At 46.9% G+C, this 16,668-nt stretch overlaps 1 protein-coding gene across 1 annotated transcript; it reads left to right on the forward strand.

The window, feature by feature from the left end:
- Nucleotides 1–2,175: 2,175 nt before the first annotated feature.
- On the forward strand, nucleotides 2,176–11,079 carry ZNF878 (zinc finger protein 878). The gene is made up of 4 exons (XM_003914963.5): nucleotides 2,176–2,347; nucleotides 7,555–7,681; nucleotides 8,192–8,252; nucleotides 9,580–11,079. The coding sequence occupies exons 1-4, from the start codon at nucleotides 2,345–2,347 to the stop codon at nucleotides 10,898–10,900; spliced, it is 1,512 nt and encodes a 503-aa protein (XP_003915012.2). The 5' UTR covers nucleotides 2,176–2,344; the 3' UTR covers nucleotides 10,901–11,079.
- Nucleotides 11,080–16,668: the final 5,589 nt, after the last annotated feature.

Genomic DNA, 16,668 nt, shown 5'->3' on the forward strand with positions numbered 1-16,668 from the left:
GTTAAGGTGGGGGCAGGCATTTTCTACTTCTTTTGTGATTCTTTCAGTTACTTCAGGCCATCTGGGTGTATACGTGCAAGTCACAGGGGATGTGATGGCTTGACTTGGGCTCAGAGGCCTGACATCTTGAATAGAGGCTGGGTAAAATAAGGGTGAGACCTACTGGGCAGCACTTGCAGGTGGTTAGGCATTCTTAGTCACAGGATGAGCTAGGAGGATGGCAGGACTGGTATCACAAGATACAGGTCATAAAGACCCCACTGATAAAACAGAGTGCCCACCAAAACCAAGATGGCGACGAAAGTGACCTCTGCCACCCTGGGCAACACGGTGATACCCCATCTCTACAAAAAATACAAAAATTAGCTGGTTGTCATGGCCTGCGCCTGTAGTCTCAGCTACTCGGGAGGCTGAGCTGGGAGGATTGCTTGAGCCCGGGAGGCAGAGGCTGCGGGAAGGCAGAGAGGCTGCAGTGAGCTATGATTGTGCTGCTGCACTCCAGCCTGGGTGAGGGAGTGAAACTGTCTCAAAAAAAAAAAAAAAAGAAAAGAAAAGAAAAGAAAGTGACCTCGTGTGGTCCTCACTGCTTATTATACACTAATTATAATGCATTAACACGCTAACAGACACTCCCGCCAGTGCCATGACACTTTATAAATACCATGGCAATGTCCAGATGTTACCCTATGTGGTATAACAAGGGGTAGGAACCTTCAGTTCTGGGAATTGTCTGCCCCTTTTCCAGAACACTCATGAATAATCCACCCCTTGTTTAGCACATAATCAGGAAATAACTATAAATATACTCTGTCAAGCAGATCATGCTGCTGCTCTGCCTATGGAGTAGCCATTCTTTTGTTTTACTTCTCTAATAAACTTGCTTTTACTTTATGGACTCACCCTGAATTAGTTCTTGCATGAGATCCAAGAACTCTCTTTTGGGGTCTACATTGGTACCCCTTTCGGGTAATAAGATGAAACCGACTCCAGGTGAGAGTTTCCTGCTAATGAAAACGAAGGTGTGGAGAGGAGGGAGAGTTTCCACACTGTGAGGAGAAGATGGGTGTATGTGAGGAAGCCTTGGCCATGCCTCATCCCAATTCCTGCCCCACTGCAGGATATCTGTCTCTCCCTCCTGGAACAGGCATGCTTGACCTGTTTCCCCTCCTGCCCTAAGACAAGGGGATGGCTTTGTGGGGGTGATAGACTCTTGGTGTCCTAAAGGTTTGCTGAAAACTAATTGATCTGAGGCAGATTGATTAATAGAAAAGAAGGCATGCAAATGTATTTAACATGTATACATGGGAACCTTCAGAATGAAGACCCACCCAGCTATAAAAAAGAAGATTATATAGCAACCTGAGGTCAGTAAATTAGGTTTAGTAGCAAGACAGCTTAGCAGAGTGAGAAAGGAAGAGGCTGCTTGGCTAGAAAATTAGCCAGCCACCAAACCTGGCTAATTTTTGTACTTTTAGTAGAAATGGGGTTTCTTCATGTTGGCCAGGCTGGTCTCGAACTCCTGACCTCAAGTGATCCACCCGCCTCGGCCTCCCAAAGTGATGTGATTACAGGCGTGAGCCACCACGCCTGGCCCTAATCTATTTACTTATCTTTATCTTTTTAGTAGAGACCTGGTCTCCCCACGCCCAGCCACTTTTTTTTTTTTTTTTTTTTGAGACGGAGTCTCGCTCTGTCGCCCAGGCTGGAGTGCAGTGGCCGGATCTCGGCTCACTGCAAGCTCTGCCTCCCAGATTCACGCCATTCTCCTGCCTCAGCCTCCCGAGTAGCTGGGACTACAGGCGCTCGCCACCACGCCCAGCTAATTTTTTTTTGTATTTTTAGTAGAGATGGGGGTTTCACCGTGTTAGCCAGGATGGTCTCGATCTCCTGACCTCGTGATCCGCCCGCCTCGGCCTCCCAAAGTGCTGGGATTACAGGAGTGAGCCACCGCGTCGGGCCAGCCAAAGGCAAATATTCAAAGTAAAGGTGGGAGGGAGGTACCAAGCTGACCTTGAAAGTGTGGCCAGAACTGGTCACTTTGGCTCTGCAGCGCCAGGTTACCCAGGGCTTCTGCTGTCACTCAGGGAAGGGGGCGGAGTCTAGACCCCTATCCAATCAGGGGCGCTAGGGCGGGGCCCTGCCACTGTCCTCCAGGGAAGGGGAGATTGCATTCCCGCTCTCTGCATTCCGAGAGCTGTTCGCGCCTGTTAAGGTATGGGTCTTTCCTGCTCTGAGAGGGACCAGTTACTTCCGCCGTAGCTGCTGTTGCTCTGTCGACTGCAAGGTGAACTGCACTATTCGCGGGACCTTTAGAGAGGACGCCGGGATACCTCGAAGCCCAGAAATGGTGAGCACGCTGGGCTGGGGGGTCCCAAGGCGAAAGGAGGGGCTGGGTGGAACAGAGAGGAACCCGCTGTGGCGGGGCCCAGGCCTCCCTGCAGCGACGCTGGGGTTCGGACACAGTCCCCCTGGCGCAGCTCGGTCCTCCGTCCCCTCGGCCGCTGGGTGGGGCTGGGCCGGCAGCCGGGACCCCGGGCGTCCTGTCAGGTCCCTGCGCGCAACTGCGGTCCCAGCCCCGGCCCCGGCCTCGGCCCCGGCTCCCTCTCTGAGCAGCTCCGCGCCCGCAGCCCCGCGTCTCCCGTGGTTCAGGGACCACGGAAGGGTCATGGGGGGATCCCGCCTCGGGTGTGGGGTTCGTGTGGGAGGAGCGGTGGCCTGTGGGGTCCCCAGTTCCTTTTTTTTCTCCAGTTAAAAATTAAACGGAGGCACTGTTAAAAAATGAGAGTTTATTTTAGCAAACAGCGATTAATGAATGAGAAACTCCCAGTCCTGGCTTGTGGTTTGGTAACGGAAAAACCCAAACCGTGTAGAATAAGTTTATTCTGAGCCGAATAGGAGAGACCTCGGCTGAGGGAAACACAACCCCACGAAGCCCGGAGTAAGCGGTCCCGAGGCAGCTCATGACAGTTTGGTTTTATTCATTTCAGGGAGACAGGAATTGCAGGAGAATGATGAATCAGTGCCGGGAAGGTGTAAGTTCCTTTGGCCGAAAGGCGGGACACATGGAAGCGGGGTTAGAAGACACAGGTGGTGGAGGGATTCTGTAGGTGGCGGTGGATGGAGAGTGTGTGAAGCTTTGTCTAAAATTTGGAGGCTGTAGGAAGGAGGGCTGTTGTCTGCCGCGTGACTCCATCCCAGTCCCTGCTCCCTTCCCCAGAAGACCTGTTTTTGTTTACCAGATTTTATTTTTTTGAGACGGAGTCTCGCTCTGTTGCCCCAGGCTGAAGTGCAGTGGCGCCATCTCGGCTCACTGCAACCTCCGCCTCCCGGGTTCAAGCGATTCTCCTGCCTCAGCCTCCCGAGTAGCTGGGATACAGGCGCCCGCCACCACGCCCAGCTAATTTTTGTATTTTCAGTAGAGACGGGTTTCACCATATTGGCCAGGCTGGTCTCGAACTCCTCGTGACCTTGTGATCCGCCCACCTTGGTCTCCCAAGGTACTGGGATTACAGGCGTGAGCCACCGCGCCCGGCCAATTTTTGTAGTTTTAGTAGAGAGGGAGTTTCATGATATTGGCTAGGCTGGTCTCTGCCACGTGATTCCATCCCAGTCCCTGCTCCCTTCCCCAGAAGGCCTGTTTTTGTTTTACCAGATTTTATTTTTTTGAGACGGAGTCTCGCCCTGTTGCCCCAGGCTGGAGGGCAGTGGCGCAATCTCCGGCTCACTGCAACCATTGCCTCCCAGGTACAAGGGATTGTCCTGTATCAGATTACAGGCGTGAGCCACCGTGCCCGCCCCAGGCCTTTAAAAATTTTCTTTGCAAGAGGTTTTCATTTCTTTTCGTATTTAAAAAAGTGAATTTAACATTTCCAGCTTCAGAAGATGTGATGGCCATGGAGTCTTTGTGTGAGAAAAGTAAGAGGGAAGTTAGTCTATAATGAAATCAATCCTTAAGAGGGAAGGGGTCTTTCATGACTTGCTTCAGTTATTTAAAATGTGTTACAAAACAATATAGGTAAGAAAGCAAGCTAATCTGTAATCAGGGAATGGACCTTCCCCAGCTGGCTCTGTTACCACTGCCTGTCAGGTGTCTCAACCCCAGAATCGCATTCCTTTAAACTTCAAGATAATTTAGAGTTCCAGCAGCTTAAATGTTTGAATCACCTATTTTCACAGTCTGTACAGGTGAAACTTTTGGTTATGTAATCAGAGATTAATTGCCTGGTTAAGCCTAAATTTCATTTCCCTATAAATTAATCTTTAGTGATATTGTTTCCTCAGGCCACAGATTAGAAATTTATGTGAATTGGATTTGAATTTGACTTCAGTATGCTTGTGGAGGGTCTTAGTGTTCTATAGCCAGTTCAGTTTAATTGCTTCTTATTTATTTATTTATTTATTTTTGAGACAGAGTCTCTTTCTGTCGCCCAGGCTGGAGTGCAGTGGCCCGATCTTGGCTCACTGCAACCTCCGCCTCCCGGGTTCAAGCGATTATCCTGCTTCAGCCTCCCAAGTAGCTGGGACTACAGATGCACGCCACCATACCTGGCTAATTTTTGTATTTTTAGTAGAGACAGCGTTTCACCATGTTGGCCAGGCTGGTCTCAAACTCCTGATCGCAGGTGATCTGCCTGCTTTGGCCTCCCACAGTGCTGGGATTACAGGCATGAGCCACCGCACCTGGCTAAAATTGGATGTTTTAAAATTGGATGCCATGTCAGTAAGAACATAAATACTCAGGAACACCACCCAGGAAAATGAATAGTCCTTGGGCAGTTCTGGCGTGTTTCTTTGATGTCACTTAACTGTGACACACAAAGGTGGTCAAAGTTTTGATTCTGTTGGTTATTCTTTTTTTTCCTTTTTTTTTTTTTTTGAGTCAGAGTTTCGCTCTTGTTGCCCAAGCTGGGGTGCAATGGTGTGATCTCAGCTCACTGCAACCTCCACCTCCCGGGTTCAAGCGATTCTTCCGCCTCAGCCTCCCGAGTAGCTGGGATTACAGGCATGTGCCACCACGCCTGGCTAATTTTTGTATTTTTAGTAGAGACGGGGTTTCACTAGGTTAGCCAAGCTGGTCTTGAACTCCTGACCTCATGCTCCAACCGCCTTGGCTTCCCAAAGTGCTGGGATTACAGGCGTGAACCACTGTGCCCGGCCTGTTATTATTTTTTTCTTTTTTTTTTTTTTTGAGAGGGAGTCTTGCTCTGTCGCTCAGGCTGGATTGCAGTGGCACCATCTCTGCTCACTACAACTTCTATCTACCAGGTCCAAGCGATTCTCCTTCCTCAGCCTCCCAAGTAGCTGGGATTACAGACACCTGCCACCACGCCTGGCTAATTTTTGTATTTTTAGTAGAGATGGGGTTTTACCACTTTAGCTGGGCTGTTCTTGAACTCCTGACCTTAGGTGATCCATCTCCCAAAGTGCTGGAATTACACACATGAGCCACCTCACCCAGCCTTCTTTTTGTTATTCTTTGTAGCTGCATTATCTTTTTTGTTCTTTCTTTTTTTTTTTTTTTTTTTTGAGACGGAGCTCCCTCTGTCACCCAGGCTGGAGTGCAGTGGCATGATTTCGGCTCACTGCAACGTCTGCCTCCTGGGTTCAAGCGATTCTCCTGCCTCAGCTTCCTGAGTAGCTGGGCTGCAGGTGCCTGCCACCACGCCCAGCTACTTTTTGTATTTTTAGTGGAGACGGGGTTTCACCATATTGGCCAGGCTGGTCTCAAACTCCTGACTTTGTGCTTTGTGATCCACCCACCTCAGCCTCCCAAAGTGCTGAGCCACTGGGCCAAGCCTTTTTTTTTTTTTTTTTTTTGAGACAGAGTCTTGCTCTGTTGCCCAGGCTGGAGTGCAGTGTGTGATCTTGGCTCACTGCAATCTCCACCTCACAGGTTCAAGTGATTCTCCTGCCTCGGCCCCCCGCATAGCTGGGATCACAAGCGCCCACCACCAAGCCCAGCTGATTTTTGTATTTTTAGTAGGGACGGGGTTTCACCAGGTTGGCCAGGCTGGTCTCGAACTCCTGACCTCAGATGATCCACCCACGTCCACCTCCTAAAGTGCTGGGATTACAGGCGTGAGCCACCTCGCCAGGCCTGCCATATTTTCCATTATCACAAAGTAGAATTTTGGCTGTTTGGAGTTTCCAGTAACTTGGTGTTGCAATTAATGTACCTTTCATGTTATACCAAAAGGGTTTGTTTCTGACTTTTTGCCTCATGGGTCGCCCAGTTTACTTAGCATTTCACTACTTAATGGGTTTTGGGTTTACAGTTTAGTTTTTGACCTTGGTGACAATGTCATGGTTGTGGTTTTTGGTTTTTTTTTTTGTCATATGAAAATGCAACATAAATTTTTCACATATTGGGGGAAAAGTCACTGGGTTATATATTATGGATAAATTCCAATGTAAAAGATAATGCCAGTAGAGTGTATGTACGGATCAACCATCTAGCCTTTCATGTGTGTGTCTTTATTTTTGTGGTTTACCAACACTTGGGATTATCTATTAGTAGAGACGGGGTTTCACCATATTGATCAGGCTGGTCTTGAACTCCTGACCTCAGGTGATCCACCTGCCTTGACCTCCCAAAGTGCTGGAATTACAGGCATGAGCCACCGTGCCAAGCCCAGTTTAGGTTTTTCTATTCACGTATAGTTTCCCAGAAAGGTTTCTGTTCATGAGTTTTTTAGTTATGACTCTCTTATCAATTAGAATTTTTTTTTTTTTTTTTTTTTAACTGACAGAGTTGGCTCTGTCACCCAGGCTGGAGTGCAGTGGCACGTTTTTGGCTCACTGCAACCTCTGCCTCCTGGGTTCAAGTGATTCTCCTGCTTCAGCCTCCCAAGTAGCTGGAATTACAAGAGCCCATCACTACACCTGGCTAATTTTATTATTTTTAGTAGAGATGGGGTTTTGCCATGTTGGCCAGGTTGGTCTCAAACTCCTGACCTCAGGTGATCCGCCCACCTTCGCCTCCTAAGGTACTGGGATTTATAGGTGTGAGCCACCATGCCCAGCCAGACTCTCTTATCAGTTAGATTAATAAAGCCCCTTGCAAAATCCATTTTTTTTTTTTTTGTTTTTGGCTTCTGCTACTGGAATCAGAACAAAACCCACTTTCTAGTCATCTTCACAAAGGTTAAACTTTGTGAACAGGCATTTTCAAGAATATGCAGCCTTAGGGCTGCTAATGTTAACTTTGTTTTGCTCATGAATTCAAAGGAGTTTGTTATGACAGGTGCCGCAGATCCATACTTCAGACATTAAGGGCAGTCCAGGCAGCACGCCTTTCTCCCTGGACTCACCAGAAACACACATTTTCCTATTCTGCTGTTGCTTTACCCCATCCAGAGTTCAATTCTAGCATCAAAATTGTTTTCTGTAAAAAAGTGAGTGTAGACGGAGAGTAAGGGGTCTGATGACCAAGTCATGGAATAAATGTTTGCAGTCCACACACCGTAGCATCCTGAGAACTTCCTAGGAACAGGGTGTAGGAACCCAGTGCTGTCAGCCTCACTCATCCTCCTGTCTACATGTGGGATATTTCAGGATTCGGTGGCCTTTGAGGATGTGGCTGTGAACTTCACCCAAGAAGAGTGGGCTTTGCTGGATCCTTCCCAGAAAAATCTCTACAGGGAAGTGATGCAGGAAACCTTGAGGAACCTGGCCTCCATAGGTAAGAATGACAGTATTACTTCCCTTAGTGAATTAAAGAACAGGTGTTTCTAGCTCATCAGTGCTGTTGAGTGATTTGGAATATGGTCAGGGAATACTTTGAATAAATAAGGCACAGGTGCAATGAGCCATGGACATAGAATCAAGTAACTTTTTTTTTTTTTTTTTTGAGACGGAGTCTCGCTCTGTCACCCAGGCTGGAGTGCAGTGGCCGGATCTCAGCTCACTGCAAGCTCCGCCTCCCGGGTTCACGCCATTCTCCTGCCTCAGCCTCCCGAGTAGCTGGGACTACAGGCGTCCGCCACCTCGCCCGGCTAGTTTTTTGTATTTTTTAGTAGAGACGGGGTTTCACCATGTTAACCAGGATGGTCTCGATCTCCTGACCTCGTGATCCGCCCGTCTCGGCCTCCCAAAGTGCTGGGATTACAGGCTTGAGCCACCGCGCCCGGCCCAAGTAACCTTTTTTATAATTTTATACTAATTCAGGACTTTTTCTGGGTTCGCATTTTAGGAAAAAAGTGGAACAACCAGTACATTGAAGATGAGCACCAAAATCCTAGGAGAAACCTAAGGTAACTGGCACTTACAAGAGAAAATAATGTCTCTGTAGATGATCTTAGAATGGAAGAAAGTGTTAAAAAGAAGCAAGCATAAGAAATAAACCTAGTTCCAATGTATTTATTCTTAGAAAAACTTCCCTAGAAACATATAAAGTGTGACGTGGCTTATATGTATAATCCAGCCCTTTTGGAGGTCAGGATGGAAGATCACTTGAACCTGGGTTTGAAGTTGCACTGATTCATGATGGCATCACTGGAGGGCAGCCTGGGCCACAGGGTGAGACCCTGACTCAAAAACAAACAGACAAAGACAGTATTTATAAAATAATTTACTTTAAAATAGCATTTAAAAGCCAGACATGGTGGCTGACACCTGAAATCCCAGCACTTTGGAAGGCTGAGGTAGGTGGATCATGAGGTCAAGAGATCAAGACCATCCTGGCCATCATGATGAAACCCCGTCTCTACTAAAAATACAAAAAATTAGCTGGGCATGGTGGTGTGTGCCTGTAGTCTCTTGGGAGGCTGAGGCAGGAGGATCGCTTGAACCTGGGAGGCGGAGGTTGCAGTGAGCCGAGATCACGCCACTGCACTCCAGCCTGGCAACAGAGTGAGACCTGGTCTCAAAAAAATAATAATAATGAAAATAAAGCATTTAAAATTCCTGTATCAATATTATCTTTTTTGATAAGAGATATGGCTGGGCCATCTTTTATAACGTGCTCCATTCATGTTCAGACAGGACAGAAAGCCTACACTTTGCTGGGCACGGTATTTATTATTATTATTGTTTATTTATTTATTTATTTAGTTTTTGTTTTTTTGAGACGGAGTCTTGCTCTGTGGCCCGGGCTGGAGTGCAGTGGCCGGATCTCAGCTCACTGCAAGCTCCGCCTCCCGGGTTTACGCCATTCTCCTGCCTCAGCCTCCCGAGTAACTGGGACTACAGGCGCCCGCCACCTCGCCCGGCTAGTTTTTTGTATTTTTTAGTAGAGACGGGGTTTCACCGTGTTAGCCAGGATGGTCTCATCTTCTGACCTCGTGATCCGCCCGTCTCGGCCTCCCAAAGTGCTGGGATTATAGGCTTGAGCCACCGCGTCCGGCCTGATTTTGTATTTTTAATTTTTAGTAGAGACGGGGTTTCTCCATGTTGGTCAGGGTGGTCTCGAACTCCCAACCTCCAGTGATCTGCCCGCCTCGGCCTCCCAAAGTGCTGGGATTACAGGCGTGAGCCACTGCGCCTGGCTAACTGGGCACTGTTAAAAATGCAAGTGCAATACTTGCAAATGAATTAAAATTAGTGATAAACCCATTATAATGTGCTTTTCATTGTTCACAGAAGACTTATAAAAGACAGACTCTCTGAAAGTGAAGAAAGTCATCAGCATGGAGAAGTTTTGACGCAGGTTCCAGATGACACACTGAAGAAGAAAACTCCTGGAGTGAAATCACATGAAAGCAGTGTGTGTGGAGAAATCGGCATGGGTCTTTCATCTCTTAATAGGCACCTGAAAGCCTTTAGTTATTCCAGTAGCCTTTCAATACATGGAAGAACTCACACTGGGGAAAAGCGTTATGAATGTAAGGAATGTGGGAAAGCATTCAGGTTTCCCAGTTCTGTTCGTAGACATGAAAGAATCCACTCTGCAAAAAAACCCTATGAATGTAAGCAATGTGGGAAAGCATTATCTTATCTTATAAGCTTTCAAACACACATGAGAATGCACACTGGAGAGAGACCTCATAACTGTAACATATGTGGGAAAGCCTTTTTTTCTCCCAGTTCGTTAAAAAGACACGAGAAAAGTCACACTGGAGAGAAACGCTATAAATGCACACAATGTGGTAAAGCTTTCAATTGTCTCAGTTCCTTTCAGTATCATGAAAGGACTCACAGTGGAGAGAAACCCTATGAGTGTACACAATGTAGGAAAGCCTTCAGATCTCTCAAGTACCTGCGAGTACATGAAAGAAAACACACTGGAGAGAAACCCTATGAGTGTAAGCTGTGTGGTAAGGGCTTTATTTCTTCCACTTCCTTTCGCTATCATGAAAAGACTCACACTGGAGAGAAACCTTATGAATGTAAGAAATGTGAGAAAGCCTTCAGTTTTGTCAAGGATCTTCGAATCCATGAAAGGACACACACTGGAGAGAAACCCTTTGAATGTAAACGATGTGGGAAAACCTTCACTTCTTCTAACTCCTTTCACTATCATGAAAGGACTCACACTGGAGAGAAACCCTATGAGTGTGAGCAATGTGGGAAAGCTTTCCGATCTGCCTCAATCCTTCAAAAGCACATACGAACTCACACAGGAGAGAAACCCTATGGATGTAAGCAATGTGGGAAAGCCTTTAGAGTTGCCTCACAACTTAAAATGCATGAAAGGACTCACACAGGAGAGAAACCCTATGAGTGTAAGCAATGTGGAAAAGCCTTCATTTCTTCCAATTCCATTCGCTATCATAAAAGGACTCACACTGGAGAGAAACCTTATAAATGTAAACAATGTGGAAAAGCCTTCATTTCTTCCAACTCTTTTCTCTATCATGAAAAGATTCACACTGGAGAGAAACCCTATGAGTGTAAGCAATGTGGGAAAGCCTTTAGATCTGCCTCAGCCCTTCATAAGCATGTAAGGACTCACGCTGGCTAGAAACTCTGTGGATGTAAGCAATATGGTAAAGTCCTTAGATGGGCCTCAGAGCTTCAAATGCATGGAAGGACTCACTGCAGAGACACCTGTAATCTCAGCATTTTGGGAAGCCAAGGCAGGAAGATTGCTTAAGCTGAAGAGGTCAAGACCAGCTTGGGCAACATGGTGAGACTTCATTACATAATAAAATAAAATAGTCCAGGTACAGTGACTCACACCTGTAATCCCAGCACTTTGGGAGGCGGAGGTGGGCAGATCACCTGAGGTCAAGAGTTCAAGACCAGCCTGACCAACATGGAGAAACCCCATCTCTACTAAAAATACAAAATTAGCCAGGCATGGCAGGTGCCTGTAATCCCAGCTGCTTGGGAGGCTGAGGCAGGAGAATCACTTCAACCTGGGAGGCAGAGGTTGCGGTGAGCTGAGATTGCGCCATTGCACTCTAGCCTGGGCAACAAGAGTGAAACTCTGTCTCAAAAAATAAGTAAATAAAGTGAAATATACATATTTACATTTTGTATATAAATATGCATATATATTTAAACATAACTATTTAAAATGCATAAGTAAAATATATAGGATATTTATATACATATATTTATATATGTATTTGTCTGTGTGTGTGTGTGAGTGTGTGTTTTGGGAGACGGTATCCCTTTGTCACCCAGGTTGAAGTGCAGTGGTACAATCATAGTTCCTGTAGCCTTGAACTCTTGGGCTCAAATGATCCTCCTGCCTTAGCCTTCTGAGGAGCTATGACTACAGATAGGTACCACCATTCTTAGCTCATTTTTTATTCCTTTCATAGAGACAGGTTCTCATTCCATTGCTCAGGCTGGTTGTGAACACTAGCTGTGAGCAATCCTCCCACCTTAGTATCCAAAAGTGCTAGGATTACAGCTCTGAGCCACTCTACCTGGCTGATAAACATATTCTGAAAAGTTAACTTTATGCTATCTGTGAAGGTATATATCCTGAGGATAAACAGTTTTGATTTTAAAGAAGGAAACTACTTATTTCCTACATGAAAGTGAGAAAGATGTGGGAGAAAGCCTATTTCCAGCCGTGACCAGAGCCCCGGGGTTGGAGGACAGAACTGTGATCCAGTTGCCTTGCCCTGGAAAGCAAGGCATTTACACTGGGGTTTGAAGTCATGTGGAAAGCCTTTTTGAGATCTTGAGTTTCAGCTTTGTCGCCTATAGGTTGAGTGCAGTGGCGCCGGGACTGCTCACTGCAAGCTCCGCCTGGCTCACGCCTATTCTCTCAGCCTCCCGAGTAGCTGGGACTACAGGCTACTGCCACTCACGCCTGGCTAGTTTTTGTATTTTTAGTAGAGACGGGTTTCACCATGTTAGCCAGGATGGTCTCACTCCCCTGACTGTGATCCACCACTGCCTCCCAGTGCTTGGGATTACAGGTTGAGCAACCACACCGCCGAAAGCCTTTATTGCAGGGTTCCAACTGCGAGGACACACAGGTATAGTCTTAAATCCTGACCTCCCCAGCTGGATTGCAGGCAGGGATTTTTAGAAGCAGGAGTAAGTTTTAGGACTGTAGATGCTATACACAAAATAACAAATGAATACATGGAGATTACCCATTGGTTTATACTTGAAAGGGTGGGATATTTTAAAGCTGGGGCTTACAGGTCATAGGTAGATTTAAAGATTTCCTGATTTGCAATTGGTTAGGGAAGAACAACTTTGTTTAAAATTTGGGGGTCAGCAGAAAAACGTTACCTGGGTAGAGGAAGTGACTTCAAGTCCTTCAGGAAGAAACCTAAAACAAAGGAGGATAATTAGAGTACAGTCTTCACTTCTGCTTTATCTAGTGTCTAATTACCAGGGAATTCCTTTAGTGGGGGCCCAAGACTTTGAATGACAATTTAGAGACAAATTCAAAGGTGCTATCCTTAGCTTTTTTGCCTAGTTTGTTTTGTTTGAGACAGTCTCCATCTGTCACTTAGGCTGGAGTGCAGTGGCTTGATCACTGCTCACTGCAGCCTACATCTCCCAGGCCCATGGGATCCTCCCATCTCAGCCTCCTGAATAGCTGGGACTACAAGTGTGAGCCACCACACCCATCTAATTTCTTTTTTTTTTTTTTTTTGAGACGGAGCCTCGCTCTGTCGCCCAGGCTGGAGTGCAGTGGCACGGTCTCGGCTGGGATTACAGGCATGCGTCACCACGCCCGTTTACTTTTGCATTTTTAGTAGAGATGGGGTTTCACCATATTGGCCAGACTAGTCTCAAACTCCTCACCTTGTGATCTACCTGCCTTGCCCTCCCAAAGTGCTGGGATTACAGGCATGAACCACCACGCCTGGCCACACCCACCTAATTTCTTAATTTTTCTTGTAGAGACCTGGTCTCCCTGTGTTGCCCACAGTACTCTGGAACTCCTGGGTTCAAACAGTCCTGCCTTGGCCTCCCAGAGTGCTGAAATTACAGGCATGAGCCACCACAACTGCTATCTAGTTTTCATGGGAAAACAAATATTTCTGAAATTTTAACTTTTTTGGCTATTGTGTTAGGCTATTATTGTTTTCTTGTTTAATAAATTGCATATTTATTCCTGGGACTAGTTTGGTATGTGGAATTTATTTCTTCTTTTTGAGACAGAGTCTTGCTCTTATCGCCCAGGTTGGAGTGCAGTGGCGTGATCTTGACTCACTGCAACATCCACCTCCTGGGTTCAAGCAATTCTGCCTCAGCCTTCTGAGTAGATGGGACTACAGGCGTGTGCCACCATGCCTGGCTGAATTTTATACATTTATTTTTATTTTTTTGAGATGGAGTCCTGCTCTGTCACCAGGCTGGAGTGCAGTGGCGTGATCTCGGCTCACTGCAACCTCCACCTCCCTGGTTCAAGAGATTCTCTTGCCTCAGCTTCCTGAGTAGCTGGGACTATGGGCACGCACCACCACGCCTGGCTAAGTTTTGTATTTTTAGTAGAGATGGCATTTTACCATGTTGGCTGGGATGGTCTTGATCTGTTGACCTTGTGATCTGCCTGCCTTGGCCTCCCAAAGTGCTGGTATTACAGGCATGATCCACCACTCCCGGCTGGTTTCTTTTTCGGTTTTTTTTTTTTTTGAGACAGAATCTCGCTCTGTCACCCAGGCTGGAGTGCAATGGCACAATCTCGTCTCACTGCAACCTCTGCCTCGTGGGTTGAAGCAATTCTCCTGCCTCAGCCTCCCGAGTAGCTGAGATTATAGGCGCCCACCACCACACCTGGCTGATTTGTTTGTACTTTTAGTAGAGATGGGGTTTCACTATGTTGGCCAGACTGGTCTCGAACTCCTGACCTTGTGACCTACCTGCCTCGGCCTCCCAAAGTGTTGGGATTACAGGCGTGAGCCACACTCCCGGCCAAATTTTTTTTTTTTTAAGACGGAATTTTGCTCTTTTGCCCAGGCTGGAGTGAAGTGGTGTGATCTTGGTTCACTGCAACTTCCGCCTCCTGGGTTCAAGCGATTCTCCTGCCTCAGCCTCCTGAGTAGCTAGGATTACAGGTGCCCACCACCACGCCCAGCTAATTTTTGTATATTTAGTAGAGACGAGGTTTCACCATGTTGGCCAGGTTGGTCTCGAACTCCAGACCTCAGGTGATCACATCTGCCTTGGCTTCCCAAAGTGCTAGGGTTAGAGGCATAAGCCACCGTCCCCTGCCATATTTAGGCACTATTAATTTTGTAAAACATTCAGGTGTGATGTCATGTGTCTGGTCACTGCTTGTCACGAAGCTAAGTCAGAAGGATTACTTTAGCGTGGGAGTTTAATGCTGCACTGTTCCCCAGCCTGGACTAGGTAGAAAGATCTTGTCTCTAAAAATAAATAGCTCACGCCTGTAATCCCAGCACTTTGGGAGGCCGAGACGGGTGGATCACAAGGTCAGGAAATCGAGACCATCCTGGCTAACACTGTGAAACCCCGTCTCTACTAAAAAAAATACAAAAAATTAGCCGGGCGCGGTGGCGAGCGCCTGTAGTCCCAGCGACTCTGGAGGCTGAGGCAGGAGAATGGCATGAACCCGGAGGGCGGGGCTTGCAGTGAGTGGAGATCGCGCCACTGCACTCCAGCCTGGGCTACAGAGCGAGACTCCGTCTCCAAAAAAAAAAAAAAAGAAAATAAAAGAAAAAAGAAAAATAAATAAACAAATAAAATTTTAAAATAATCAAAAAGTAGAAATGAAAGCTGGGCGTGGTTGCTCACACCTGCAATCAATCCCAGCACTGTGTGGGAGGTCAAGGTGGGCAGATCGCTGGAGCCCAGGAGTTTAAGACCAGCCTGGGCAACATAGTGAGAATTTGTGTCTACAAACTAATACAAAAATTAGCCAGTTATGGTGGCATGGGCCTGTGGTCCCAGCTACTCAGGAGGCTGAGGTGAGAGGATTGCTTGAATCCAGGAGGTAGAGGTTGCAGTGAGCTGAGATCATGCTAGTGCACTCCAGTCTGGATGACAGGTGAGACTCTGTCTCCAAAAAAATAAAAAATTAAACAAATAGAAGTGAAAATTAAGCTACTGAAAAGAAAACTTGCTATACAACATAAGTCTCCTTTGCCCCTGAGTGACCTCATTGGCCTAGCTATGTTCCCATTTATATTCAGTTTTCCATAAGGGAAATAACAATTGCTTAGCTACCTTTGGAGGACGAAAAAGTGTCAGTGGAAGTAGCAATGTACCTGGCAGAACATTACCAGAGGGAAGAAGCAGAGTAGGAAGTATTTTTTTTTTTTTTTTTGAGACGACGTCTCGCTTTTGTACCCCAGGCTGAAGTGCAGTGGCATGATCTCGGCTCACTGCAACCTCCACCTCCCGTGTTCAAGCGATTCTCCTGCCTCAGTCTCCCAAGTAGCAGGGATTACAGGTGCATACCATCATGCCCAGCTAATTTTTTGTATTTTAAGTAGAGATGGGGTTTCACTATGTTGGCCAGGCTGGTCTTGAACTCCTGACCTCAGATAATCTGCCTGCCTCAGCCTCCCAAAGTGCGGGGATTACAGGCATGAGCCACTGCGCCCAGCCTTTTGTTTTTTGTGTGTTTTTTTGTTTTGTTTTGTTTTTTTTTAAGATAGTCTCACTCTGTCACCCAGGCTGGAGTGCAGTGGCGGGATCTCAGCTCACTGCAGCCTCCACCTCCCAGGTTCAGGTGATTCTCATGCCTTGGCCTCCTGAGTAGGTGGGACTACAGGTGGGCACCACCACACCCGCCTAATTTTTTTTTTTTTTTTTTGAGACGGAGTTTTGCTTTTGGAGTGCAATGGCGCAATCTCGGCTCACCGCAACCTCCGCCTCCTAGGTTCAAGCGATTCTCCTGCCTCAGCCTCCCGAGTACCTGGGATTACAGGCATGCGCCAGCATACCCAACTAATTTTGTATTTTTAATAGAGACGGAGTTTCTCCATGTTGGTCAGGCTGGTCTTGAACTCCCAACCTCAGATGATCTGCCCACCTCAGCCTCCCAAAGTGCTGCGATTACAGGCGTGAGCTACTGCGCCCAGCCCACGCCCAGCTAATTTGTGTGATTTTAGTAGAGATAGAGTTTCGCTGTGTCGGCCAGCTTGGTCTTTAACTCCTTACCTTATGTGATCTGCCTTCCTTGGCCTCCTAAAGTGTTGAGATTACAGGCGTGAGCCACTGCACCTGGCCCTCAGAGTGGAAAGTTCTTTAGATCACATTATTGCTGTACTCAGTGTCCATGGCTGAGGATATAATGCTGTCAGTTAAATCAATAGGGAATGGCACTTCCACTTGAGGGAA

Source organism: Papio anubis, chromosome 20 (genome assembly GCF_008728515.1).
Source record: "Papio anubis isolate 15944 chromosome 20, Panubis1.0, whole genome shotgun sequence".
NCBI lineage: Eukaryota > Metazoa > Chordata > Mammalia > Primates > Cercopithecidae > Papio > Papio anubis.